This window comes from Anopheles arabiensis, chromosome 3 (assembly GCF_016920715.1).
Source record: "Anopheles arabiensis isolate DONGOLA chromosome 3, AaraD3, whole genome shotgun sequence".
Taxonomy (NCBI): Eukaryota; Metazoa; Arthropoda; class Insecta; order Diptera; family Culicidae; genus Anopheles; species Anopheles arabiensis.
The window spans coordinates 29,994,573-30,022,158 of record NC_053518.1 but is presented as its reverse complement, the minus strand read 5'-3'; the positions used below and the strand labels follow the sequence as shown (position 1 = coordinate 30,022,158).

The window sequence follows — 27,586 nt, the reverse complement described above, 5'->3', positions numbered from 1 at the left end:
TGAATTATGCAAAAGCGTTGCGAGATCAGCTGCTAAGCACCAGCAGCAGGTGACGATGAGCCAAACAACAGGTACACCATTAATTAAGAAAATGTATTAAATATCGCATACAGCAGTGTCGCCGCAAGGTAACCTTGGGTTGAACGGTTCGTCGTCGTCGTACAGCGCAAACAAACAGGCAAAACGGTCCATCGGTTCATTACGCTAAAGGCTGTTCAATTAAGCGGAGCGAGTTGCATCAGAGGAGCTGAAAAGTGTAACAAATCAACCCCTCAAAAGATGAAAATGTTACAAGTGTTAAGCCGATTGCTTCATCTCAAAACGGTCCTGCTCGGGGTGGTTCCGTTCCACTTTCACCGTTCCACGCTAACGCTCGAGCTTCGGCGCGAACTGCTGGTGTACTGCTGCGCGATCGTCATCATAGGGCCGACGGGGCGCTTCTACATCTATCTGACCACATTCTTAAGGCTGCATGATGAATACATTGTAGCATTCTATGCGGCCCTTTTCATTGAGCTCTGGGACGTAGTGCTGCTCATCGTGCCACCGTGCTGCTTGCTTTACCGCCACAGGCAAGTGAGGCGACTGTTCGAGCTGTTGGTAAAGCTGTACCACAACCCTACAGTGAGTGCTTTTCCCTTTCGGCGGTGGTTTCGCACCTGTTTACTCTTTAATGTGATGTACGAAAGTGTGAATGCGGTGATTATTTCGCTTAGCATTTTCCTACCGGGAATTAAGCTCGATCTAGAAATAGTGAACCTGTTGCTTAGCACTGCGCTGAGCCAGCTGTCGAAGTCGGCCGTCATGCTGATCATGTACGGCAGTGGACAGTACCTGCAAATGGCTTTGGTACAGTTGAAAGAACACTTGTTGCTTGGTGTGCACCGTTCAACGGGTCCAGTGCAGCAAGAAACGTTGAGACAGTTACACGTGCGACCGGCCGGCTGGATGCAGTACTACGGGCAGCTGTGGCAGGTGTGCGAAATCCTGAACGATCTGTTTGGTGTACCGTTGATCACGTACTGTTTGATGTCGCTGATGCACCTGACGTTCATTTGCTACGTGATGTTAACGAAGGTGATGGTAGAGTGGCATAACTTTTCAGTGGTGCAGAATGTTCTGGCAGGAGTCGAGTGGATGTGGACTGTGTTTGAGCTGCTTTGCCTGATGAGGATAGTGAGCACTTTTGCCCGGACGCGGGAAGAGGTAAGTTGTAGTAAGGATGTTGAAGACTATTGATTAGTGTTTTATAACGCGATCACATGCATACCTCAACGCACTAAGGCTGAGATCATCTTTATATGGGGCGTTGCATTGCGTGTATCTTATGTACCATGAATCCAATTGGAAAACTTTAATTGAATCATAGGTGTTGTTATAATCAACCGGCGCAGAGCTGCTTCAGTCACTGTTGTGGCCAGTAAATACTAACAACTCTTCATTTGCATGATGTCCTCAGTCCCTAGTCCTTAGTATCCTTTTTCTTCAATTTTTTTCATTATTGCCCTATATCGCTCTGTAGGGCGAAAATAGGGGCAATTTGGTGGCTACAGGATTTTTAATATGAATTTCATACCAAGCTTGGTAGAACAGGCCAAAACATGACTGGACCATTACAGGGTTTTCCAGGTCAGTTTCGAATGTAAACATTCAAAAACTGACTTGGAAAGCCCTGTATGAGACCTAACAAAATGGCAAAATTCGTTCCTTAAGGCACTCTTTCTTATACAAATCCGAATTCATATTCTTATTCGTCACAAACATGGTGGTGTTTTTGTCACATGAACAGATTCCTTACCAAATCATACATTTTTTTTGCGAACTTATCGGCGAAAACAAATTTAAACTTCTTGGAAACGTGGCCTCAAACATTGCCCCGCTATACAATTTTACCCCCAGGATTTGTTTAAATTAGCCGTCACGTAGGTTTCCATCATCCCTCAAAATGCAACCATGCGGTTTTCGTCAGCACCTGCTCGTACACCTTTCGAGCCCGGTTTCTGGCCTTTTATTTGTTGTTTCATGTTGCGATTTGGATGTTTACTGGCTCGCAAAACATTTGAAATCTTCTCGGAGTTGGATTCGTCGTACAGCAGAGATCTTAGTCTGAGAGGATTGGGTTAGCCTGGATTCTGGGAACGACTTTCAATTGCAGTTTAAGTTCCACTCCGTCGATTAGTTTGCACCTTACGAGCAGTCGTCTGTGTCTCCTGGTATTTTTTAGTTACTCGTGCAACAGTCGACTTAGGTAAACTTGATCGTTTTGCCAGCTCCCGAAATGACACCAATGGATTATTATTATTATTATTATAATTTATTAATCTTCAACGGGCCGTATGGCCTAATTAAGATGTAACAGTTCAATAAAAAAAAAATACATAGCAAAAACAAGATTTGCATCGCAATTCACTGCACAATGGATTAAGCAGATAGTTGTGTACAATCAGTTTGCGTTTCTCCTCTTGCAAATTTGATGAAGTGCAGTGATTTCTGTTGTCAACAAACGCACTCAAAACAAAACGTTTTCCATTTTTGACCATAGGGGGCACCACTGTAATTCGAACAAAGTGCCCCATTTCTAAATGAACCAAGCTTTAGTAGTACTTTACAAGTATAGTATAGTACATCGCACTTAAATACGTAGTTTCGCTTTTAACGTTCTATCCAAAGAGTCCTCACACCACTTCTCCAGAAAATTCCAATCGTGAGGTACCACAATAGCTCGCTCCTGTTTTATTCAGGAAGAAATGGTAGATCCTGAGGGACTCTTGATGTGTACTAAAACGGTGTAATTGATTAACCATGCTGGAATGATTGAATGAATTACAACACCCACGAGCATCTTACACAAACATCAACATACCAGAAGCATTACCAACATTAAACATTAATTAAATTGTGTATCGCTCGAAATAAGCTTCCGGGTTTGTAGTTAGTGCCCTTTTTTGGTTCTATGAATTCACAAGCCAAAACTAGTCCATAAATTACACTTTCACTGCAAACATCGAACCTACTGCCGAACGATGCAGCTTTCAGAATTATTGGCCAGGCTAGTTCACCTGAAAATGGTCGCGCTCGGTGTTGTTCCTTACGAATTTCACCCAGCGACGCTTTCGCTCCAATTTAGCCGCTCGTTACTCGTGTACTGCTTCATTATCGCCATAATCAGCCCGTTGGGACGGTGTTGCGTCTTTCTAACCACCTTCTTTACGATGAAGCTCGGCATTTCCGTTGTACGCTACACGGCGATGTTTAGGGAGCTGCTGGACGCGATCCTACTGGTCGTTCCGCCGTGCTATTTGCTTTGCCAGCACGCAAAAGTGAAGCAGTTGTTTGAGCTATCGGTAGAGATTTACCGAAGCTCACTGTTTCTGGGCATCTTTCCCTTCTGGCAGTGGTTCCGCACCTGTTTGCTCTGCAGTCTGGTGTACGATAGTGTGTACGGTGTAAACGTTGCGTTTAATCTTGTGCTGCCTGGAGCTGGCATTCATGCGAAGTATGTGCAAATTCTGTTGTGGAGTGTACTGAGCCAGCTCACGAAGTCGGTCGTGCTGCTGATCATTTACGGCACTGCACATTACTTGCTGATGATGGTGGAACAGTTAAAGGATCACTTGGCAGCTGAGCGCTTATCCACAAATCCGGTGTATCAAGAACATATCCGACAACTGCATCACGGGCCGGCAGGATACCTGAAGTTTTACAAACAGCTTGCGATAATGTGTGAAACGTTGAATGACCTTATTGGTGTACCTTTGATAACTTATTTATTGATGGCGCTGATTCACCTGACGTTCGTTTGCTACCTGATACTGACCAAGCTGCTCGTCAGGTGGTCATACATCACCTGGCAGGCGATACTGATAGCGGGAATTGCGATCGCCTCGTATGTGATCGATCTGCTGTGCCTGATGAGAATAGTGGGCACCTTCGCCCGGACACGGGAAGAGGTAAGTTGTGGTAAGGATGTAGCAGGCCATTGCAAAATGTTGTTACATTGCGATCATATCCATACTTCAACGCACTCTTAGCACTTTTGTAGAAGCACGTGGAGAAGCGCGTTTAAATGCGTAGTACCCTCTGGAGCTCTCCGGCCAAAGAGTCCTCACAACACTAATCCAGGAAATTCCAATCATGAGGTACCACAATAGCTCGCTCCTGTTTTATTCAGGAAGGGATACCAGGTCATTGGGGCTTGGCTTCCCGATGTGTACTAAAATGATGTAATTGATTGAGTCGTGCTGGAATTATTGAATGAATGGTCATTCATTCATAGTCATCTGACACAAACACCAACATATCAGAAGCGCACCAAAGCTTCTAAAGCACTAAAGGAACCCATTAATTAAATACTATATTGCCCAACCTAACCGTTCGGTCGTAGGTGTGCCTTTGTTGTTTCCATGAATCGGCAAGCAGAACAGGATCGACAGTACATCTGCAAACAACGAACCAGCAGTCGAACGATGCCGCTGTTAGAGCTCCTGGCCAGGCTAATTCACCTGAAAATGGTTGCACTCGGTGTTGTTCCATACGAATTTCACCCTGCGACGCTTTCGCTCCAGTTTCGCCGCTCGTTGCTGCTGTACTGCTTCATTATCGCCGTAATCGGCCCGATGGGACGCTGCTGGGTCTATCTGACCACCTTCTTTACGATGAATTTCGGTGTTTCCGTTGCACACTACACGGCCATGTTTATGGAGCTACTGGACGCGATCCTGCTCGTTGTGCCGCCGTGCTATTTGCTTTGCAGGCATAAAAAAGTGAAGGAATTATTTGTGCTTCTGGTGAAGGTTTACTACAGCTCACTGTCTTTGAGCATGTTTCCTTTACGGCTGTGGTTTCGTGCCTGCTTTCTGTTTAATCTGGTGTACGACAGTGCGTACGGTGTGAACGTGGCGCTTAATGTTGTGCTGCCCGGCACTGGCATTCATGAAAAGTATGTGAAAATTCTTTCGTGGAGTGTACTCAGCCAGCTCACGAAGTCAATCGTGCTGCTGATCATTTACGGCAGTGCACAGTACTTGCTGAGGATGGTGGATCACTTAAATGATCACTTGGCAGCTGGACGCTTATCCACAAATCCGGTGTATCAAGAACAGATCCGACAACAGCATCACGGATCGGCAGGATACTTGAAGTTTTACGAGCAGCTTGGGAAAGTGTGTGAGACGTTGAATGATCTGTATGGTGTACCGCTGATAACGTACTTCTTGATGACGCTGATCCACCTGACGTTCGTTTGCTATATGACGCTGACCAAGGTGCTGACTAGGTGGTCATACCTCAGCTGGCACGCGCTACTGATAGCGGGAATTGCGGTCGCCTCGAACGTGATCGATCTGCTGTGTCTGATGAAAATCGTTGGTATGTTTGCTCGTACTCGGGAAGAGGTAAGTCGCAGTAGTCTTGAATGGTCGCATTAGGCAAGTGGTTTGAATAATTAAGCACGCATTGTAGACGAGGTAAGAGTTGAACTAGAGTGACGAAACTATGTTCAGTATCTCAGTTCAGTCGATCGCAGTCAGTGCTCTGCAGCAGCAAATCTAGTTTAATCGTGCAATGGCATCAATCGAGCTGCTTGCCAAAGTGCTCTACGTTAAATCGATTCTAGTGGGCGTCATACCATTACGGCTGCCTCGTTCGAGCTGGGAGCTGTTAATACTGTGCTACTGCTATATCATCGCAATCGCTGGCCCGTTGGTTCATTTATTGCTCTACCTTGCATGGTTCGTTAGCGTTATGGTGAAATTCCGCGTAACGTTCGTCGTATCCATCTGCATGCATCTGGGCGAGGTTCCGTTTCTCATCTTTCCACCCTGCTACCTTCTATCGTGCCGCGCAAAGATGAAGCAGCTTGCCGAACTTTTCACCCATGTGCACAGCAGTTCTTTGCTGGTTGGCCCGTTTTCTCTACACGCCTGGTACAGGAAGTGTTGTGTGTTCAATCTCGGATACGAAGCGGCCCACACTGTCACGCTGCTGGCGAACCTAGCCCTGCAGTGTATTTTTACCGAAGGGATGGGCAAAATTTATCCCCAAACACTGCTATGGATTGCCCTTTCCAATGTCACGAAATCCGCTGTCCTGCTAACGATGTACGGTAGTGTGCAGTATTTAATGCTCTGTGCCGTGAAGCTTAATGAGCTGCTGCCGCGCCTCAGCAGTTGGACGGATCCGTACCGGCAGGAAACACTACGCCGGCTACACTTTGGCCGGGACGGCTTGATGGACTTTTACGGCCAGCTTTGGCAGGGGGCAGAACTGGCGAACGAACTGTTCGGTCCACCGCTGCTAGCCTACCTTGCGATAGCATTTATCCACACGACCACCATCTACTATCGCGTTTGGTCGCAGCTGGCCGGTGGGCTGGAGGATCAGCCGCTTGTCATCACGGTGCACTTGATCGTGCAGCTCGTTTGGGTGACGATGGATTTAATGTTCCTGATGGCGGTGGTGGGCTCGTGCGGTCAGATGCGGCAAGAGGTAAGCACTATCGCCTGCAGTGGAGGCAGAGTGAGTGATTAGAATCGATGCATAATTGAATTCGTTTTCGTAATCGGGCTTGATTTGTTGATCTTGTGCTACCACACCACTTAGCGGCTGCTTGCTTTTCATTTCATTGTTTGAATAAGTGATCGCGTTATTGGAGCGCATATAAAGCACATCGACAACGGCTCGTGGTCTTCAGTGATAGTTTCCCAATCTTTGTAGAAAGTAATAACTCACTTCAAATCCAAAACACAAATGCTAAACGACAAAGTAGTGAACGGTTTGCTGCTCTTCAGCACAACGATTGCCACCCTGCTCGGCTACCTGACGATCACGTACGATCGGAAGCGGCAAGAGCTGCGCGTCTCGACCGTCCTGGTAGTGTACAGCATCGTGCTAGCGATCCTTTGCACCTTCACCTACCAGAGCGCCCAATTCCTGTCGAGCGATATGCGCTACCGGAACGGCATCAAAGAATCCGCCGTCAACAAGGCGATCGGTGCCATCCAGGGCCAGGTCGTGCTGCAAACCTTTCTCTCAGCGGTGGTGCGGCGCTACCATAAGCGCTACGAAATTGCGCAGCTGATGCGCGATCTGTTTCAGCTGAAGCGGGAGCTGTTTAGCGCGACCGAGCTGTCGCAGCGCTGGATCAAGGGGCACATTTTGCGCAAGATCACCATCAGCCAGCTGATCGTAACGAGCTCGTTCGTGCTGGCCGTGCTGGCGGTGCTCGACGCGGGTGAGGAGACCGCAATTGGCAGCGAGCTGCTGTCGCTGTGCATCTTTTACTATCCCAAGCTGACCATCATCTGCTCGGTGTCGTTGTACTACGCCGTGATGCTGTTCCAGCAAAACTTGCACTACGCGCTGAACGAGCGCTTGAAGCAGCTGATAGTAGAGCATACCGGCGGGTTGGCCGATAGAGCGCGCGGATACGCACGGCTGCAGCATGCGGTGTACGTGCGGAGCAAGCTCAACTATCTGGCCGATGCACGCTGCCGGATCGTGGCGTGCTGCACGGAAACGCACAACCTTTACCAGCAAATGCTGCTGTCGTGCAGCTTTCTCTGCATGACGTTCATCGTCACGCAGGTAATGGGACGGTTTTAAGACTGTGGGAGTTCGTCGCTTACTGATTGTGGTGTTCGTTTTTTTTTTGCGCAAAGTTGTACCATTTTTTCGAGCTACTGTACCTACACTATCGGACGCGGAGTGAGCTGTCTTTTGCCGCCCTCGGACACGAAACGTTCACCTGCCTGTTGTGCTACTTTGAGGTGTACTGCATTGCCGAGGCGTGCGAGTTGGTACGCGAGCAGGTGCGTTTATACAAGCAGGACTACGAAAAGAGAGTTGAATTAACGTTAAAACACTAACCTTTACGATTCAATTTCTGCCTTTTCTACTTTTGCACATTGATCGATTCTAATTGTCCACCTCTTTTCATCTTTTCACAGTCACTAAAAACGCAAAAGCTGCTGCTACGTCTGAACCTCAGCCCGATGGATCATAAACTTAAGCAAAGCGTATGGAACTACTGTTACTTTCACAGCTGCAGTTGACGATTATTAATCGGTTTCTTCCATCCCTTACAAATCTGTTTCCAGATCGAGGTGTTTGCTCTTCAAACGTTACACCAACCGATTGAATTCACCGCCTGCCGTATGTTCACTTTGGATTACACGGTGTTGTTTTCGGTAATTTTCAATTTCAATTTTGAAGATTTTCTATTGCCAGCCAGTGTAAAGAAGGTTGATTGTATCGTTTACAGATTGCGGCCGCCGTCACGAACTATCTCATCATTCTGATACAGTTTGAAATGGCAATAGAGCAGTAGTTTAGCTGTGCGTTGAGTGAGATATATTCCTAAAAATAGAGGAAAATGCTCTTTAAATAATGTTTGCTTCAATGACACATCGAGATAGATACCTTTACCTGTAAAGATACTGCTTCGGAGTTTCATTTCATTCGGACAAAGGACAACGCACACGCGCATTCGTAATAGAATATAGATATATATGTGTATATATATTTTTTGAAATAATAACATTTCTCACGTGTTTGTTTGTTTGTTTTTTATCTTGCTCGACAATTCTTGCTTATTATCATGGACAACGGTCAGAGGGCTTTTTAAACATACCTTGTGTTTGTGTGTGTGTGTGTGTGTGTTTCTGTGTGCCTTCTCTGTCAGCTTTATAAATGCTTTAAACTTGCTGACCCAACAAAACCACGAAAGACGCGAATAAATGCGATCAAGAAGGGCTATATATGTGTGTATTATACCCGGCAGAAAGGCTCATTCTACAGGAGAGGAAACATCCTACACAAAGAGAATCTCTATATCGATGCGCTCAAGATCGTGCAAGCAGTGTAGAAAACAGTGGTACATGATGAAGCTTGAAGCCCTACTATCCCTACTGCCGCATTATTCACTGTTTCTTGCCCTTGTTTTCGATTATTATCACACGCACATCCATTAACACACGCGGCATACATCTACGAGAACACAGATTGCATCATCCATCGGCAATACATGGGAAGTATGCGCTTTCGGTTGCTTCTTTTTTGCTTGTTTGCCGTTTTTTTACATAAATGCTACGCAAATCGAGGTATGAGAGACGGCGTGTTTCGTAGGTAAGTAAATCAGGGGCGAGAAAAAATAGCGTATCGTACCCACTTGTACTGGAATGCCTGAGGTGTCCACAGCATGCACTACCACTAATGCATTACTAGCGCACCAAAAATTAAACAATAAATAACGAATCTACACTGTAGCCGCAAAGCGTTGATTATCGAAAGTATTAAATACAATGCTACACACAAAAATGATTCGCTAGCGGGAGGGCGGGGATGTTTTCCACGTTTTGATTGTTTCAAGCTTGTTCAATTTGGCGATCGAGATACCGAACGGAGTGTAGGATTGTAATTGTTGTCTTATCGCAAAAGGTGTTTACAAATTTACTGTCCCGGCAATATTCATCTTTAGGAGTAAGATTTAAGCACAGCATTGAACGTAATAACGGAACATACGATTGATTTACCTTAAAACGGTTGTTATGATACTTGTCTCCTTTTTTCCATCGATCCTTCCTATCTAATGCAAAACATCGACTTCATCTACTTCCTCCTGCACACACGGATTTCCGTTCAAATCCGTTTTGTTTTGCGGCACACGCTCTTGCGCCTTTGATTATCTTGTTCACCCCTTTCCACCTTTTCAACACGGCGCGCTTCCTCTCTAGTGATCCAAAATGGAAAAAAAAATTATAAGACTTTTAGTTTTGTATGCATATACCATATTTGTATAGTCTAATAGAGTTCACGTGTTCTAACCTATGAAAAAAATGTAACAATATCCTTTGCGCCGGCTCTGAGCACGATCAACAGAGTAGAGAGAAAGAGAGAGAGGGAGAGAGAGAGGGAAGGGGAAAAACACATTGGTTTTTTTTTTAATATTCTATCATGATTTCAAATCCTTACGCACAGCACATTTGCGAACTGATGCCACTTTCGACAGACGAGACCGTACCGTACGTTTCGGTAATACTTCCTTGCTCTAAGCGAGAAGCTACTATCTATGCATAGGGGCATTGATATAAAAACAAAACTTAACGAAGGTGTAGACAATTTTGGAACGAAAACAATATCTCACACCGCCCTCCAATTGGGCTGGAATTGCAAAAAAAAAAACCGATCATGTTTGAAACATACATCACGAAATTAGCATATACTAACAATTATTAGAAGAGGAATCTCTAAAGGTTTAACCAAGTTTGGGTGTTCATACTGAGCCACACTGTGCCCGATTGTTAGCTTATTCGAGAATTTTGGTACCCACATGTGTATCCCTTTTGTTGTTGCTGAAACGTTCTCTTGGACACTTTGGAGGCAGTACACGTGACGTGACTACGCAACTGTTTCAAAACAAACATATTTACATATATAGTTGTGTGTGTGTGTTTGTTTCTGTGTTACGTACGAAAACGTGTAACAAATGCACTAAATCGATATCTAAACAGAAAGGCAACAAAGGTGGTTGCGTGAGTGTTCCGGGTGCCGCGGGATGTTTAACTATGTGTAACGGGGGGAAGATATGTGTAAGAACGGGTAGTAGAAGCAACACTGTGAAGCCTAATTAACTAGTGGCCATCAGCCATTGCGGTGACTGTATGTGTGTGTGTGCCTCTCTCTATGTGTGTTTGTTACTAACATTTCAGCATCCTAAGCGAATTTCTACTTCTTCTAAACGGGGATTTTGTATGAATGGGTGTGTTGCATGGGATTACACGTTACTTTGTTTTACTTCTTTGCTTCGCGCTATCATTATTTACAAATACACATCACACTTTTGGTCGATCGATATTATCCTTTCTTCTCCTGCCCTTCTTCCCCCAACTCCTCGCGTTGTTTAGTGCATACATGAGCGTAGCTTGCATCTTAAGGAAACCCTTTTCCCCTTTCCTTCCTACTAGTCGAAAGGGCTTGAGGCGGGAGAGCAGAGAGGGAGGGCAGGATATAGAGCAGTGAAATGAGGCGTAAGAAATCTTAGATCAACTCTCACCCACACAACAATCGTCTAGCACAGCATCACTATCAAACTATCTGCAGGTCTTTGTCTGGGTTGTGTTTATGAAGCCGTGCGCAAATCATTGGCCATCCTCCTCGGCCGCTGCTACACCACACACCCGGGCAGTGTGCCGTCCTACGATATCCTAGCATTGGAGTCGACTAAATTAATCGAGAGGCGCAGTTTGTCAGTCGTCGGAACACGGTCTTCGTCGTCGTCGTCGTACAGGATGGGCGGATTCAACGCGTTCGGTTCCTCTCATGCAATGTCACGGGCAACCGGTACGATCGCTTCCCAGTATCGCATTTGCTGGTTTGAGAAAGCAAAGATTAGTGTTTCCGATACTAAAAAGGTTGTACTTCTAGCGATGAAGCTTACCTGCTGCTGGTGTGCCATTTGATCTTCCAGATATTTGATGATGGTCGACTTGAAATCGCGTGCACGAGCCAGCTCGAAGCGTTCCATCTCCTTCTTGATTTCACTGGAAATATTGTCAAACTCCTTCTGACACCGCTGCACCTTGCCCTCCCACTGTAACGGTAGCGAAAAGACGTTTAAGAGCAAAGAAAAAATCAAATTCCTCATTCTGGGCCTTCCTACCTCTTCCACCTCCTTCTGCGCAAACTCCAGCTTGTCGCGTCGATCTTGCAGCTCGAGCTTCGCCTTGTTTTCCCGCTTCTTGGTCAGCTGCATCTGGGCGTGCTGCCAGTTCTGGAACACTTTCACCCGCTCGTGAAACACGTCCTTGATAGCACCGAACAGTCCAATGTAATCCTTGATCGTCTCCGACAGGATGTACAGGTCCGAGTTGGCCTGCTCGGAGCGCAACAGTTCCACCTTCTCCTCCACGTCCGCCAGCTGCGACAGTGCCTGTGACAGTCCGGTATGCTCCTCGCACGTGCTCAACAGTGCGGCCGACTTTGCTACACCGCCCGTCAGCGTGGCCAGCTCCTTGCGATGCGACACCAGCGCCTTGATGGCGGAGTGCAGCTTCTGCATGTGTGCATCGATCGTTTCGACCTCGCTGATCTTGTCGTTAAACCACGGATCGTTTTCATCCATCTTGTACGTGATCTTGTTTACCGTTTCGCCGACCTTGTTGAACAGGCGCATCACGCCGGCACCGCTCAGGGCGGCCGTGTTGACGGCACGCGGCAGCTCCTGGTCGCTTTCGAGGAAGTTGACAAAGTCCGTATCCTGGCACAGGACCGGATGCTGGGCGACCCGGTTCAGGAAGCGTTCGAGCGAGGCGCGCCGATTCTCGATCCACTCCAGGTTTACGCCCGCGCCGGCTTCCGCCTGCGGCTGGCTGCCCATCCGCACCTTGGTCGTGCCGATGATGTTCTTTTCCGGCGCGGGCGGTATGATGCGCCCCATGCGCAGGTACTTGCTTACGAGCAGATCGTGCAGACCGAGGAAATCGCTGAACCGGCGCATCGTGAAGAACTGTCGCTTTTTAAACTTCAGAATGTTTGTCTTTGTGGACACCCTGCGGGGAGGAGGGAGTGACAAAAAAAAAATTCAGATTATTTGTGAATCATTAATCAATACAATGTGTGTCGTTTAGCGACTACATACTTGTACGCCAAATATGAACCCATGCCGTCGCCCACTTTCTGCGGGTCAGCAACAACTATTTCGATAAACGTATCCCCCGCCTCGTCCGTCGGCACGTCCTCCAGTACGGGCGATAGTGGTTCCTGCTGACGAAAACAAAACGATAAAGTGTGTGTGTGTAGAACGACGAAGCGTGAAAAAAGAAGGAAGAGAGATCGTAAACGACGCACCACGCATAAAACGCCCATTGAAGATTTTCTTATCGTAATCTGCGGGGCCTGTTTGCCGTTTGCTGATGAATCACAGAGCTAAAGCGGGTGTGATGAGCATTTGGCAAAAAGGCGTTCTCCCTCCGCTTCCCCCTCTCTACATCCGCCTGAATCACCCACAGCCAATGCATGGGCTAGGTGGCACCAGCACACGGTTTATCTGCTGCCAATTATGATGCACCCCGCATAACGTAATTCAATCAAATTTAATTTAATTTAATAGTATTGGTGGTCTGAGGGCAAGGTGGCGCCTGGCAGTGGCGGTGAAGGTTTGGGATGGGTGTGAAAGTTGCAGCCAACACAACACACATACACACAGTGCAGCGGGGGCCCGCTGTTGATAAGAAAAGTCGACAAGGAAAGGAAAGGAAAGTCCCCGGAAGACACACGAACCTGTATCGCCGACTCGAAGATATCGTTCTCGTTTTCGTCGTCCGGCGACGTGATATCAACATTGTCGAAGGCTGGCTGTTGTTTTTGCGTTTGCTCCGTCTCTCCATCATGCTCCAAGGTACCGTTGGTGTCCATTTTGCTGCTGCTGCTGCTGCTGCTGGTGCTGCTTTTGAACGGGAGTGGTCCCGGGTCGGTATAGCGGCACAATCGCTTTCCAGACGACGTAGACTTTCTTTATCCTTTATCCGCGGTCGCGTCACGACTATCACTAAGACCTCAAGCAACAATGGCTTTCGCTCGTCACCGTTCTGGGGGGTCTTTTGACTATCAGCAGCGGCGCTTTTCTCCCCACAAAACAAAGGACGCGTACCCGTTGGGAGGGTCGGGCAGATTTCGGGGCCGATTAATTTGCACTGACAGTTATGCTACCGTGCGGCACATCCGAACTACGGTGCAGCATGGAATGTGCAACACCGGACGGGGGAGCAAAAAGGGAAGCGAAAGTTACTTGCACTTATCTTTGGTACGCGAAAAATCGGCGAGATGAGTAAAGAAATTTCTGAAACTGCACTTGTCGTCAGCAAAAACAAGAAACGTCATGCGGAGAAAACGAAGACACGGGCCGCTGTCAAATGCGGGTGCGAGGTTTTTAGTACAACCAAGGTGTACACAGCGCGGTGAGTGTAAATTTGGCGAGGAATTTCATGAAATTTAAGAAAATAACCGCACAATGTGTTTTAAAATTCTATTTAACCATTCATGTGAACATTGCTATCTATTTGTATAAATCTTCAATGTAAAAATGTAAAAATAAATGCATTCAAAATATATTGCCAAGGTGCGCACAGAACGAAATTCCCACAGTGCTCGGCGCTGTACTAAAAAGCCATCAAAATATAAACAAACAACGGAGCAAAATAAACGTAGCTCAGAATCGGCTGTTCGCGTTCGTTTTACTTTTGTTACATTTATTCTGCGTCGCACAATAAGTGGCCGTGTATCGAGTGTTTTATTGAATTTGACCACTGCAACAGCATCCAACAGCACAATGAGCGATCCGAAGAAGAAAACGGGAAACATCCTGTCGAACGTGGGCCCACCCTCCGAGCTGCCCAGCTTCATTACGGCGAACGTGGCAGCACCACCAGCTGGTGCGGAAAGTGTGCCGCCTGCCACCCCGATGGTCACCGTAGACGATACGACGAAGAGGGAGGAAACGGATCCGTTCATACCGACCACGTTCAGTCCGGCGATTCCTGCCAGCAAGGACACGTCGCAGTTTACTGCCGAACAGGCAATGGCGGCCGCTGCTGGTGTGCGCCCGGCCGAGCCGGCGCTGCCCGACCAGCCCGTGGGGAGAGATTTTGCCAGCATGATCCTGAACCCGGAACCGGTCGCGGCGGCCCTCAGTCCCATCACACAGGGCGGCTCGGCCCTGTTCGGGTGGATGAAGGGTGCCGTGTCGGGCAGTGGCATTCTGCAGAAGGTGGCCGAAAAGGCGAAGAACTCGGTCGACACGATAGTTACCACGCTGGATCCGCAGATGAAGGAGTACATAAGTAAGGGAATAATATATAAAACGGGGAAAGCTTTTTGCTGACCTTGAACCCTCTTTGTTGCAGATTCCGGTGGCGATACGGAGGTGATTGTGGCATCGGACAAAGACGACAAGGTTCGCCCAATACGGGAAGCATTTCAGACAGTATTTGGCAAGGCGACCATCATGTGAGTTGTGATTTATTTCGTTGGGACGAATGTAGCAGAATTTTGAGGATTATGTGTGATTTTTTTTCCTATTCCTCTTTACAGTGGCCTGGCCGCCCAAGCGGTTGGCATTGCCGCCCAGCCAGTTGGGTTTGCCGCTGGTCTAAAGGGTGCCGAGCATCGTATCAATAGCATTCGGGCTGAAAATCCCCGCGTGGACGATCATTTGCCGGTGGTGGCGGTGGAGAACTTTGTCGTAGAACTCTTTCCCGACCAGTAAGTGGAGCATTTCTTGAGCAAGTTTTTGTTTTAGCAAAAGGAAAATAAAAATTAAATTAATCTTTTCCTCTTCCCACAGATGGTTCGAGGCCGGCGCGATCGTACTGTTCGATTATGCGAAAAATATCCTCCTGAAAACGGTGACGCAGATGACGCCGATACCGCTGCCGGTCATTGCGGCCCTGCAAGCCGACACGCCCGAGGATTATATGCTGAAGGATACCGGATTCGCTACTACCGTCGGTAGCGTTATGGCCAGGAATCTGAATGTAAGTCTGCATTGCATTGACTGCCTTTCTTTAATTACAAAACTGTGGCCATTTCCCTTCCAAATGGCTTTCCTTCGGAGGGTGGGAATTAATACTGATGGAGTTTTGCCTTGCATTTCTCGTTCGTCTATTTTTATACTAAATTTTTTTACCCATTCAGCTTTCTCCTCTGATCTGCAAATGAAAAGGCGCTTAATCCGCTGTATGGACGATAATTTAATATGTTTTCTTCACTCCCTATCCTGCTCAATGAAACCCCTCATTGCCGTTAGCCGGAATGAGTTCAGTGTAGATTTTTTTTACTACTGTTTAACGCTTTTCCACTATTCTGCTTAATCGGATTATCAAGCAGAGTGTAAAAGAAATGAGCGAATGAGAAGCATGCCAAATGGGCGATAAATCAGAAAACTATTAAAAACATTAATTTACCACCAACGAGCGGTAGTTGTAATGCTTTGTGGGCGTAATACCATCGTTTGTGTGTAGCTTAGCTTTCATTGTGTTGAAAAGGGCTTTACTTTCATTATGCGAATAGAATGAAAAATGGGTGATAATATAGCACAAATTGCTTTATGTGTTGTTGGTTGTAAGAATATGCTTTGGTAGGGTTGGGTAAAGAAGGACGAAATGATGCTCCTTTTGTGCTTTATTAAAATGCATTCCGGTGAGAATTACGTTTACATTTGCGCCTGTTTGAAGGTTATTGTTGTTAGCATACAAAACAGAGGGAAAGCTGTGGTCAGTTTTCCTCCTCTTTATGGTCAACTTGTGTGTTAATGTTGGATGAAAACCCCTCAACCAGAAGCACAACAAAAAAAAACAGACCTGTAAAGGATGCAAACCACATTAGTGCCAGTTGTCTGGTATGGTTGTACTTAAAAAAGAGCATTTTTTAATGTGCACCTTTCACACTTTGAGCGGTTGACCGAACACAGAGGTAAACAAACACAAACAAATGCAGATAATTATTTACTTAACCGATACGCTTTCTGTACTACCTGTTTGAAGTATTGGCATGATGGGGGAGTCAAAGAGAGAATGAATAAAAACGCAATTAAATCGAACCGGTGTGATAAAAGTATGATGAGACCATTTGTGAGTGTGTGGTTTCGGGTTTCGTTGAATTGCACTTTTATTTTGGTAAATTGTTTGCCTGAATATGTACAGTATTGCATTTTAGTCCTTGCTGCTTTTTTGCATCCCCCGTTGGGTGTTAATTATAGCATTTCATATATTGAAAAATTTGTTTAATTGGAAACCGAATGGTGCTGATGAGTGGCTATCGTGTTGAATGTAGCACACTTTGTGTTAAATTAAGTCTTTTGAAATGCTGATAACTATAATTAGCAACGGCAAATACAACGAGTAGATCCGATTACTGTGTGATTGTCGTTTTGATGTGATATCTGATAATGGTTAATTTATTGGACAGTAATATGGACCCGTTTCGTATAAAATAACTAAAATCTTTTGTAGTGAAAACGGACACACGCCACTCACGATACTCATTTACACAATTTATAATTAATTCTTCGGAATGGACGCCCATGCTCTTGCCCACGTGTTTGTAAGCTAAATTAGGAATATATTTGAATTGCGAATATTAAAATTGCTTTCAGCGAACCCGAAGCAACCGTTCGACGTACAAGTGGCGGTGTTTGGTCAGTAAAATTGAAAACCGTTCTAAGAATGAGCAATTTTGCTTTTGGTATTTAGTACATAATAGAATATTCATACCAAAGCGTTGCTGCGAGCGGCATTTGCGATAATAATTATATATTTCTGATAAGCGGAAATCATGGCAAATTCTCTTTCATCGTACAAAATGAAGCTTACCACATTGAAAATCTTTAAATCCTCTCCCCAAAATTCATTCCTTCACTGTGCGGTTACGTGCAATATTTCGCATCGCTGCAGCTGCAGAGTGACGCAAACACCACTAAATCTACATCCCATCTAAACAATGTGGTGTGCAACAGGATGAACAAAGGTGGTTTAGTCCAGCTCCGTGTGGATGCAGCCACCACTGCATGATTTATTGCATCGAGCTGAGGCTAAGGAGTGTGCCAAAAATTAGGGTAAAAGGCGTACCAGATGCTTCCATGTTCGTGTACTTTTCCTTCCGCTTTTTAGTATCAGGCTGGAGGCAGTGGTGTCGCTCGGTTTATTGCAAACTTCCGGCTAACTCATTACCATGAGTTTCGTAGCCTCGCCAAACGCCCGTTTTTGGGTCGGAGGAAAACGGTCTTGGCGAATGAAAAATAGCAAACTGTGAGCCACTTGGGGGTGTGGAGTGTGTGTAAGTGGTGTGCAGCCAACGTGGTTGCCTATTAAAATAATGTATGTCCCTGGCTGGTTTAATGGTGCCATTCGCTCAGGCCCAGGCAGACACAAGGTCAACAAGGCGTTAAAATGCTTCGTTAGGCAGAGTGAGCGTGTCTGTATGCGTCTGTGTGCATGGAAAGTTGTTCCCCGGCAAGACAAAGTGCAGCCAAACAGGGCAAACAGGACTCTTCGATGGTGTTTGTTTGGCACTGTGATGGGTCCGGAAAGCAGTTAGTCCGTCCCGTATGCTCGCCGTGTTGCATACATTCTGGCGCTAAAGCTCGCAAAAGCGTAGGTTTTATACGAGATGAATTATTAATAGTGGTGCGCGTGTCTGTGTTGCATCGCTTTATTAAGCGAACACAGTTGTATGTGTGTTGTCCACAATCTCTTCCCATTGCAGGTATTCAAATTGGCTGTGACGGTCTATGTCGGATGTGCTTTTCCTTATTCGGCTATAAAATTACCAAGAACTACTAATACCACCACCGCCACTGCTCTTTTGTGCAAAAAGTAAAAGTTGCACCAGGTGACTCAGCATGAGATTGTGTGCTGTGGAACACGGTTACGTTGCGACACTCCGCACGTGGTGCAGTCAATTTCAACCGGTGTGTCTGAGTAACTTGCTCCGATCGTCGTCATGCGCTGGAAAGTTTTCCCATTTTACACCGTGTGTACTCCATCTAATTCCAATCAATTACATGCACCAGAGACCTTGCACCGGGACGCCTCGTTTTGGGTGATTTTTGCGCCAGACACGTGCGCACGTTTCGTCTCGGTCGTTTTCTTGATGCAAAGTCCCTTTGCTCCCTACATCCCAACTACTATGAAGTTCACATCGTAATTGGGTGCACAAACGACACGTTTGCAATGTTGTCCGTTCTCTTTTTTATTTGGTTGTGACAGGAAATGGCAAGATTAGGTCTAGATGGAAGACCCCTTTGCGGACAGTGATGATGTGCAGAACGAGAGGGAAAAACGTTTTGCACGCTGGTACGCCACCCGTTTTCCCTCTTTTCGGGTGCAGCCGATCATAACGGTGATCGTGTTTAGTGCTCCGTCATTGAACTAAAAAGTGTATATTATAGACCAGAAAGAGAGGAATACATACAAGCAGTCTCATCAACGGATCACACTGGGTTAAAAGTTTGTCCTGCAAATAGAACATTTTTGCCACTTTTATTTCTCACCCACATCCTGTCCTAACGCCGGGTGACCGTTGACGAAAATTTAAAAGTGCTGCATCAGACTACAGTCATTCTGTTTGGTCCCCGTTCTCGGGTCGTGTTGAAATTTTTTTGCTAAATTGGTTAAAGTTGAAGTGGATTTGGCTGGTCATTTGACCGCGCTGCCTTTATGTGCCGTTTGTTGCTGTACTTTAACGCACAGAGTTTGAAGTTTAGTTGCTGATGTTATGCCAGTTGGATAATGGATACTTTATCCGGGGAAATAGGACACTAAATGTGCAGTTCGAAGATCGAGACTAGGAATTATGTTCATGAGTATGACGTTTTACGTGGAGGGCAAGAGCGTGGAGCAATTGAATCATTCTACAAAGTTTTATATCGTTAATTTAAACTTCAACAGTATCGTTACTGTTAACTGGGTCAAGTTGTGCCGTTTTTTTAAGAATTTGGAAGTTTGGGAAATGCCGATCGCCTTCGATGATTACTTAAATACGATACAGCCTCGAACTTGTAAAATCTTGATCATCGTCAGTTCCTGATGTCCACAGCGAAGATAACACTAGTCTTAAAAGTATTGAAAATTTCAGTCCCGAAGTCATCATCCCCACTGCTAGGTCGTTTAATGGTCGTTAAACTAATGGCCTAAAAGTTTTCGACCATTGCTGATTGTGTGTAATATTTGTCGTTAGAATTAGTCTCGCTTGTTGTGTAAGCTCGAAATTGAAGTGTGGTTTGTTGGGAAAGCAACTTAGGGAAGGTATTTTGATGTCCATCCACAAAGGACATTTAGAGCTGGTAAGCGATTGTAGGATAATCATTACCACGGCAGCTGTTGGTGACTGAGCTGAGTATGCAAATGCGAATGCATGTTGGAAGATTTGAAACCATTCGTAGGTTGGTTTGATAATGATTCTGCGGACATTCCTGTGCTAAGAGATTGAAGAAGAACCAAAATTCGAATGGCAGACAATAGACGATGTCCAATGATAGTTGCCTCTCAAATATCTGGCTGTTGTTCGTTGTTAAGTAACGAGCATCTTTCAGATTTGTATTTTCTGCTCCTTTTTTGTACTATTCCTGCTTGCACCAATTTTGAAACTATTATTCCCGAATAATCCTTTTTCGATAGAACCGTACGAGATGTTTGCTGAAAAGAGGCCAAAGGCCATGATGTGTTCGTTCCAGATATGGTAGCCGTTGTTGATGGAACGAATCAACCGATAAGGGCTTTATGTAGGCATCATTTTACAGAGGTCTAGTTTACAATGTACACATCGAACCTAAGGTGAGTGGGATTTGGGATCATCGGTTTATTGAACGTTCGATTTTGATCCCTTTTTCCATGGGACATGGGAAGGGATGGGTCCTGTAGCGCAATCACTGTACCATCACCTGACCCTTATGATACAAGCTAGTAACAAATTGTGCAAGCATTGCGTATTATCTGTCCGATAGGAGATGTTCCTGTTCGTAGCATCAAAATCATGTTTGTGAATAGTTGATTACACTTTGATGACGACGTGTCTCTGATAACGAGACTCGGGTACGTTGAGCTGCCCCGATGGAGCTACCCCTTTACCCACACCGAACATGGCTTGTATTTCAAATTTGCTCAGCTTACACCGTTGTGAGACACTTACAATATTCCGTAACAACCCCGTCCTCTGGTATTGAATATCGATCCGCTGAGGAGTTTCTGGTTCGATTTTAATTGATTGTTCTCACAAGCGGCATTCGAGCACGCGGACGCACACGCTACTCACGTTTAATTAGTTTTCGGTTCCGTGTGATTGGGTCGGAAAAGACGATGTACGGTCACAGACTAATTTCGGATGCTCTTTGAACGTTTACGAGCGTTATCGTACGCGCAAGGACGAATTCCCAAGAACCTTTTGGAGTTTCTTGGATTTGTGGCACTCACTGCCGGATGTTATTTTCACTTGATTGGGTCACAATATTGTGAAGGTGTTACCTTTTTGGGGAGACATCTTTCTAGCTATATTGTGGGAAGGGTTTGGCTGGTCGATTCTGGGGCAACGATAAAATGCATCAAAGTGGAAAACAGGAAAAGGGTATTCTAGGGTAAAATGGTATCTTGAACCATAAGCCTAAGTAAAGACGGAGCGTGAAATTTGCTCTACAAGAAGATGATGGAATGTGGTGTAAATGGACTTACAATATATTAAAAGCATTGTGATGTTGTTCGCTATAAAGGCTCTATTCTGTGAAATATCTTTCGGGGTTCTTCGGCACTTTTTCAGTTGATTTTTCCCTTTTTCCTCCAATTTGCTTACTCACAGATGATGAAGTAAAAAGGGAACATTTTACCGTTTTTATCGCAAATTGATCAAGGGTTATCTTGTATTGTGTGCTTAACGTTTCATAGATGTAACAAAAGGTAAAAAACAGGAAGCTTCCTGCTTAAAACACGACATAGGCGCCTAAAGGTATGCAATCCTTCGCCATGCTAAACTTATTACGCAATATAGGCCTTAACTGTCTTCACTTAACTTAACTCTATGAATTATAATAAGTTTTGGCACTTCGAGAAGTTGAAAGCAGAAGAATTTCCCAGAGCCTGGGGAAGTTTTCTACTTGGCACTTTCAATGCAACACGCAACGAAAGCAGCAGCGCCTGAAAGTATGCAATCATGCTTTGCACATTATTTATGCAGCAAATTACACTGGAACGAGATTGAACGACAAAAGATTGAAATGATTACATTACTTAAATGATTGAGCTTGTTTCTCTTTTCCCAGAATTTCTGATCCGTTTCTATCCCAACCACTCTCCTGCTTATTATTCCCCAGTGGAAAAATCTTTCCGCATGGCTACCGTTTGATATTTGCCGGCTGAAAATGCTTGTTTTAATTAGTGGACAGGGGTAAGAAGCAGGAGGCAAAATATCAAATCATCCTGCAAAAGGACATTCGGTATACCGACCGTTATCGTTCAATGTCACTGTGCCTCGTTTGATGAAATGGGTTGATTTTAATTAAATTTTATTGTATCTCTGCTACGTATTGGTTTTGTGTGGTTTCGTTTTGGAATCGCTTTCGTCCCTCCAAACGGGGAAGGAAGGCCCGGGTGTTCCCCGAACGTAATGAGATTATGCGTTTTTGTAATGATTGTCATTTGGTTAAATCCCTAGAGTGGAGAGATACACACATATAGAGGGAGTTAGAGCGACAACGAGTGTCTGCAAAGTTGTGTATCCGCATCTTTAATCTGTACAGAATTGCTGCATTCTCTGGCGGATGTTTTAAATTGGACAAACTTCCGCTCCTCCATACAGTCCTAGCTTAACCTGCTCGTGTCCTTCCCGTTTAAATCCTAAAGTTCATGACTAATTTTCTACGGAAAGTGCTGCTATCCCTCGTTCGGAGATTGGCTGCATTAGTGTTCGAGTTAGCTTTTGGTGCCATGTTTCAACCGCGTCCGGTGTTGCACAAGATGGTACCCTGAAGGCTTCTCTCATCCCACTCTCAAAAAAGGATTAACCGAGAGCAAACGGTAAAGGATGTTTGGCCAGGGATTTGTACACGCTTCCGAGTGGATGTTTGTGCCCGGTGTGGTTGCAGCTGCTTAGCTCCCGGGACATTATGCAGAAACTGGACTGCACCGAACCCGATTATGCAGAATTCAGTTCACGGTTTCATCGTTTGCGATTCGTGCAAAAATCGGAAGCAACCAGCAATGCGATAACTAACGGGATGAAAAACGGCGCTCGGTTTGTGGTATTTGCGCACCATCCATATCGATTGGCTATCTTTCGCTTGGAATGACCATTGCTCGATGTGGTTAGATGCCTTTCGGTGGTTTTCAGCAGCAAATAGACGGAGGATAGAGTGCAAATGAGTTGTTGCGGCGGCAGGAGGTCCAGTTGATGATTAGCCCTTGGAAAACGGTCCCAGACCCGAGCGCTTGGACAGTAAAACATTGGCTCGTATGAAGGGTGATCACTCGTTTGAGGAGAAAGTTTGCTGCTGGGGATGGATCAGTTTACCACAAACATATAAATGAGTGTCTAAATTGGATTATAAACTATTTTTCACATAGGGGCGTGTTAACTTGGTCGTTGCAGAGATCGATGGGATGGAATGACGTCCTAATATTCTGTTCCATTTGGTCACGTTTTGTGCGCTGCAGCTAAATTCAACATCACCCGCTCGAACGTTACTGAACAGACACACAAATTGAAAGTTATCGAACACAGTCTACCTTCACCGAAGCATCCATTCGAATAAAGGAGAAGCCAGTCGTTGGTTGGCTGGTGCTGTTTGACCGGATGTCGAAAATCGCCCAGGCAGTGCCTGCAAGCGTTACAAGCGCCAGTACGAACGGATGTAGTTTTTCTTCCTTACTTCCATCACGTTGTAGCCTTTTCGATTTGCCATCGTTGTGACTACTCACATCCAATGATTGTCTTGGACGACGAAGGATGGTTGTTCCGGTTATGGGGGAAAGCCGGAACCAACGTTTGAGCTGAATTGTTCTCTCGTTTACTTCCGATTGTTTGCAGTAGTTTGTAGTGTGTAGGGATGTAAAAGCATGCCCGATCCTTTGCTGATTGTTTTGGGAAAGGTCAATAAAATAAATTCGCTTAAAATTGAAACGAAGTGAATGAGAGATTTTGAAAATATTGCTTTTTTAGACAGTTTTGGTGGGTAATTGAATTTTGAAATAAAGTAAGAGAAATTGATCAAAAATAACTTACGATTCTAAATCAAGTTTGAGTTTAAAGTATAATAATAAATGATTTGGTTCGATTGCGCGTCGAAAAACGCTTCAAAGGGTTTTCCTATTTATAATATTGAATACAGATTGATAACCCATTTTACAGTCGATTGAACGATCGATCAATATGATTTTAAATGTTTTCCATCAAACTTCACGTATCGATCGTTGCTCCAGTACCTGTCCCTCCGTTGAAGCAAAGCGGACTCATTTAACGCTTCATTTCCATTCTGTTTGGTCCACCGGTCCGTCCGGATGTTCCATCAAAACAGCAATGGCACGGAGTTTACGTGTTACTTTGCGAGCAGCCGTTAAACAAACTGCCAATTAAATTGATTGACCGATTGATGGTGTTCGTTCGTGAGGTGTGCTTCCGCGTTGTTTCCGGTCCGATTGTATGTTTGTTTAATATAAATCACACAAACAGAGACAATCATGATGATTTGATTGGATCAACAAACGTTCATGCATGCGCAAAATCATGCATTAAATGGGATGTGGTGTTCCGGGTAATGTAAAACGGAATGGGATGGCTAGCTGTACGTGATTCAGAGGAATTAGGCAAAAAATCTGCTAAAAATGTATCAAGAGCTTAAATTCATGATCTATTCGTATTTGTGAACAGTAGTAAAAAGTTACACTTATCAATTTTCTACCTCAATTAACTACCCTTGCCAAAGGATCCTTCTAATGCATCGATAGCATCCCGCCGTAAATCATCGGTTTTTAAAGCCCCAAAAAACCGGAAAGAAAAGGCTTCGCTGCTCATTGAGCTGTGTGCTCCTCCATATTTGTGTTTTCCCCCCAAAAACCATTTAACTTTCATGCTCTATTCTTTTCCATTCCTCACAGACCTCACACACCGAATGGCACCGTTCGTACACGTCCGTGTCCCGCTCGGAGATGATACTGACCGCGGCCAAAACGATAGCGACACTATACAAGCATGCCGTGCTCGATTACGAACTTACCGTGACGTCTCAGGTGGATTCGGCAGTAGGAGCAGCGACCGGACCATCCTCTACCGGCGGCGATGGCGGGGACGGTACACCCCAACCGGCGGAATAAGAATTAATGTTCACCATCATTAGGGCTTGCCACTGTAATCACTACTGAGCTGGTTTGGCCCTCTGCGGATCTGCGAGCTACAGCCGGATGGACAAATGAATTAAGCTCATAGTGTGTGGAAGCGTTTTCGTGACGATCGTTGTCCAAGATATTGCAAAAGAAGGGGTTTTGTGAAGAGCTGCACGGTTGTTCCACACAAGATGATGGCGGAAACGGTTAGCATTTAAAGAAGCTTTGGAGTGTCGCTCTTCACCTTCCTTTACAGACACATATCGAGAAAGACAGAGACAGAGCATAATGGAAAAAGTATCGACCAACAATCCCATTGGGAGTGAACAGCAGCAAGAAAGCAAGTGAAAAAGCACATATAGGTTTTAATGTTCGTTTGGGTGGCGCCCGTTACGTGGCGGTGTAGAATAAGATAATCCTTTTTTTATTGTTTAGACCCTCCTTCCGATACACCGAGATTCCCTTTTGTACGAGATGCGAATGGGAAAATCGGCATGATTTTCAATTTATTGATTCAACCCATGAGATTTAACCGACCGACCCGGATCACAGAAGATCGCGTGAATCTCGTACGCTCGAAAGATGTGTGTGAGAGAGGGAGAGAGAGAGAGAGAGAGAGAGAGAGAGAGAGAGAGAGAGAGAGAGAGAGAGAGAGAGAGAGAGAGAGAGAGAGAGAGAGAGAGAGAGAGAGAGAGAGAGAGAGAGAGAGATAATTTCTTGAGGGTGTCGAGCGTGCGTTTATCAACATTATACGACCATTGTTTATTATATAGCACTCGTTGAAACTGTAAGCCTATTATCGTAATAATCACCAGTAATAAAACGCAAACTGTAAACAGTCATTCTTAACAAAATGGAACGAAATGGAACGAAACTGGTGGCAAGGAGAGGCCGCTGTTTATCTTAATTCGCTTTTTATATGTCCGGCTGCAGTGTTGCCCTGGTGTCGGAGTGTTCTGAGTCACAAATTAACGAAGCGGATGGTAGAAAAATCTGCATTTCTTGTTCAACATTCATTGCTGTGGTGCTCTCGTTTTGCTCGACAGAACTGTTGAATTTAATTTAATTTAATTTGATTATTACTCGTTCAATGGATAACAATGGATCAGTGTGAATGTTCTTAAGTCTAATATTAGACTAAAATAAGTAGTAAGATCATCTTAATAATTCGCTTCTAAGGCAGTTTTTAAAGGATTGCACTGAGGTTCCAAAATCAAACAAATGACGAACTTCGTTAAACACCCTAATCATGGAGTTGAGGGGGTCTCTAGATCCATATCCAGTTCGACTACGGTTCAGGGCAAGTAACGGACGAGAGCGAAGCTGAACAGCAGGCGCGTAAAAGTTTAACTGCTGGAGTAGGGAAGGACAGTCGATGTTACTTTGCAGTAAACCAGCCACAAATAGTTGTTGTGCGGTACGGCGTCGGATGTGGAGCGGTTGCAGTCCAAGGAGCAGAAGTCGCGTTTCATAAGGTGGTAACTGACTGCCAGGTGGCCAAGGTAACAAGCGTGTTGCGTATCGGGATAAGCGACGCTGTATCGATTCCATTCTCTCAGAAAGTCTTTGGGTTGAGGGCTTCCAGACGACACAGGCGTATTCGAGTACCGGGCGGATAATACCACAGTATAACGCTTTGATGCAGACTGGGTCTTTGAAATCTCTTGTTATCCGAAACAACATGCCAAGCAATTGATTACCTCGGGTAATCACCTCCTCTGTTTGCTGGTCAAATGACAGCTTTGAATCAAGTATGACTCCGAGATCCTTCATAGCATTAGTGCGTTCAATTGGTAAACCGTTAACTGTGTAGCTGGTGTTCTTAATTTCTCGTGCTCGTGTGAATGAAATGACTCGGCATTTTTCAATGCAGAGGCTCAGGCGGTTTCGGTTGCACCATTGGTGAAAATCGAGAAGGTATTGTTGTAGCTCGGAGTGGTCTGTGTCATTTTTTATCGACATGTAGATTTTAATGTCATCTGCATACATTAAATGATTCGCTGCTGGTACTACATACGATAGGTCGTTGATGAACAGTACAAACAGTAGTGGACCCAGGTTGCTACCTTGTGGCACACCAGATGATGCAATGAAAGACCTAGAATGGCACCGTGAGAAAGATACAGCATACGATCGATTGACAAGGTACGATTCTAACCAGCATATTAAATTTCGCCCAAGTCCCAACTTATTCATCTTGGCTAAAAGGATGTTGTGATCGATGCTATCAAAAGCAGCCTTTAAATCCATATAAACTGCATCTGTTTGCATCCTGCTATCCATGTTACGGGGACATTGTGATGTGCAGTCAACAAGGTTAGTAATCGTCGACCGCTTTGGAACGAAACCGTGTTGTTGAGGGCTAATATAGTGATATGAAGCCGTGAGTAAACTTGTTTGGATCACTTTCTCAAAAACTTTGGCTCCAGCACTGAGTGATGTTATGCCTCTATAGTTGGCTGCATCTTCCTTGTCACCTTTTTTAAATATGGGGACAATCCATGAACTCTTCCAAATAGAGGGGAATTCTCCTTGTTGCAGCGAAAAATTAAAAATTTTGGTGAAGATCGGCGCAATGGACTCACAGCATCGGCTGAGAATGATGGCAGGAATACCATCTGGGCCAGGACTAGCTTTGGGCTTGACTGCATTTGAGCACATTAGAACAGATTCTTGCGATATATTAGTTAAATTAAGGTCGATGACATCATTAGGAGTATTAATTAAAGCGT

At 45.1% G+C, this 27,586-nt stretch overlaps 3 protein-coding genes across 4 annotated transcripts; 2 read left to right on the top strand and 1 right to left on the bottom strand.

Annotated features, from left to right (window-relative positions):
- Positions 1-1,005: 1,005 nt before the first annotated feature.
- LOC120901644 (gustatory receptor for sugar taste 43a-like) lies at positions 1,006-8,489 on the top strand. Its single transcript, XM_040309763.1, has 4 exons — positions 1,006-1,206; positions 7,947-8,015; positions 8,097-8,186; positions 8,261-8,489. Exons 1-4 carry the CDS (start codon positions 1,030-1,032, stop codon positions 8,324-8,326), a joined length of 402 nt encoding a protein of 133 aa, XP_040165697.1. The 5' UTR covers positions 1,006-1,029; the 3' UTR covers positions 8,327-8,489.
- On the bottom strand, positions 8,489-13,877 carry LOC120901643 (sorting nexin-2). Of its 2 annotated transcripts, none has more exons than XM_040309760.1 (5): positions 13,276-13,877; positions 12,635-12,759; positions 11,657-12,545; positions 11,435-11,587; positions 8,489-11,365 (listed from the first exon to the last, which is right to left on the bottom strand). In XM_040309760.1, exons 1-5 carry the CDS (start codon positions 13,408-13,410, stop codon positions 11,315-11,317), a joined length of 1,353 nt encoding a protein of 450 aa, XP_040165694.1. In that variant the 5' UTR covers positions 13,411-13,877; the 3' UTR covers positions 8,489-11,314. The 2 variants fall into 2 exon arrangements, with proteins under 2 accessions (XP_040165694.1, XP_040165695.1); XM_040309761.1 differs by having other exon boundaries at positions 12,635-12,756.
- Positions 13,878-14,182: 305 nt separating this feature from the next.
- Positions 14,183-25,708, top strand: LOC120903198 (protein PRRC1-like). Its single transcript, XM_040312475.1, has 5 exons — positions 14,183-14,834; positions 14,898-15,000; positions 15,085-15,255; positions 15,338-15,527; positions 24,630-25,708. Exons 1-5 carry the CDS (start codon positions 14,324-14,326, stop codon positions 24,843-24,845), a joined length of 1,191 nt encoding a protein of 396 aa, XP_040168409.1. The 5' UTR covers positions 14,183-14,323; the 3' UTR covers positions 24,846-25,708.
- The last annotated feature ends 1,878 nt before the right edge of the window (positions 25,709-27,586 follow it).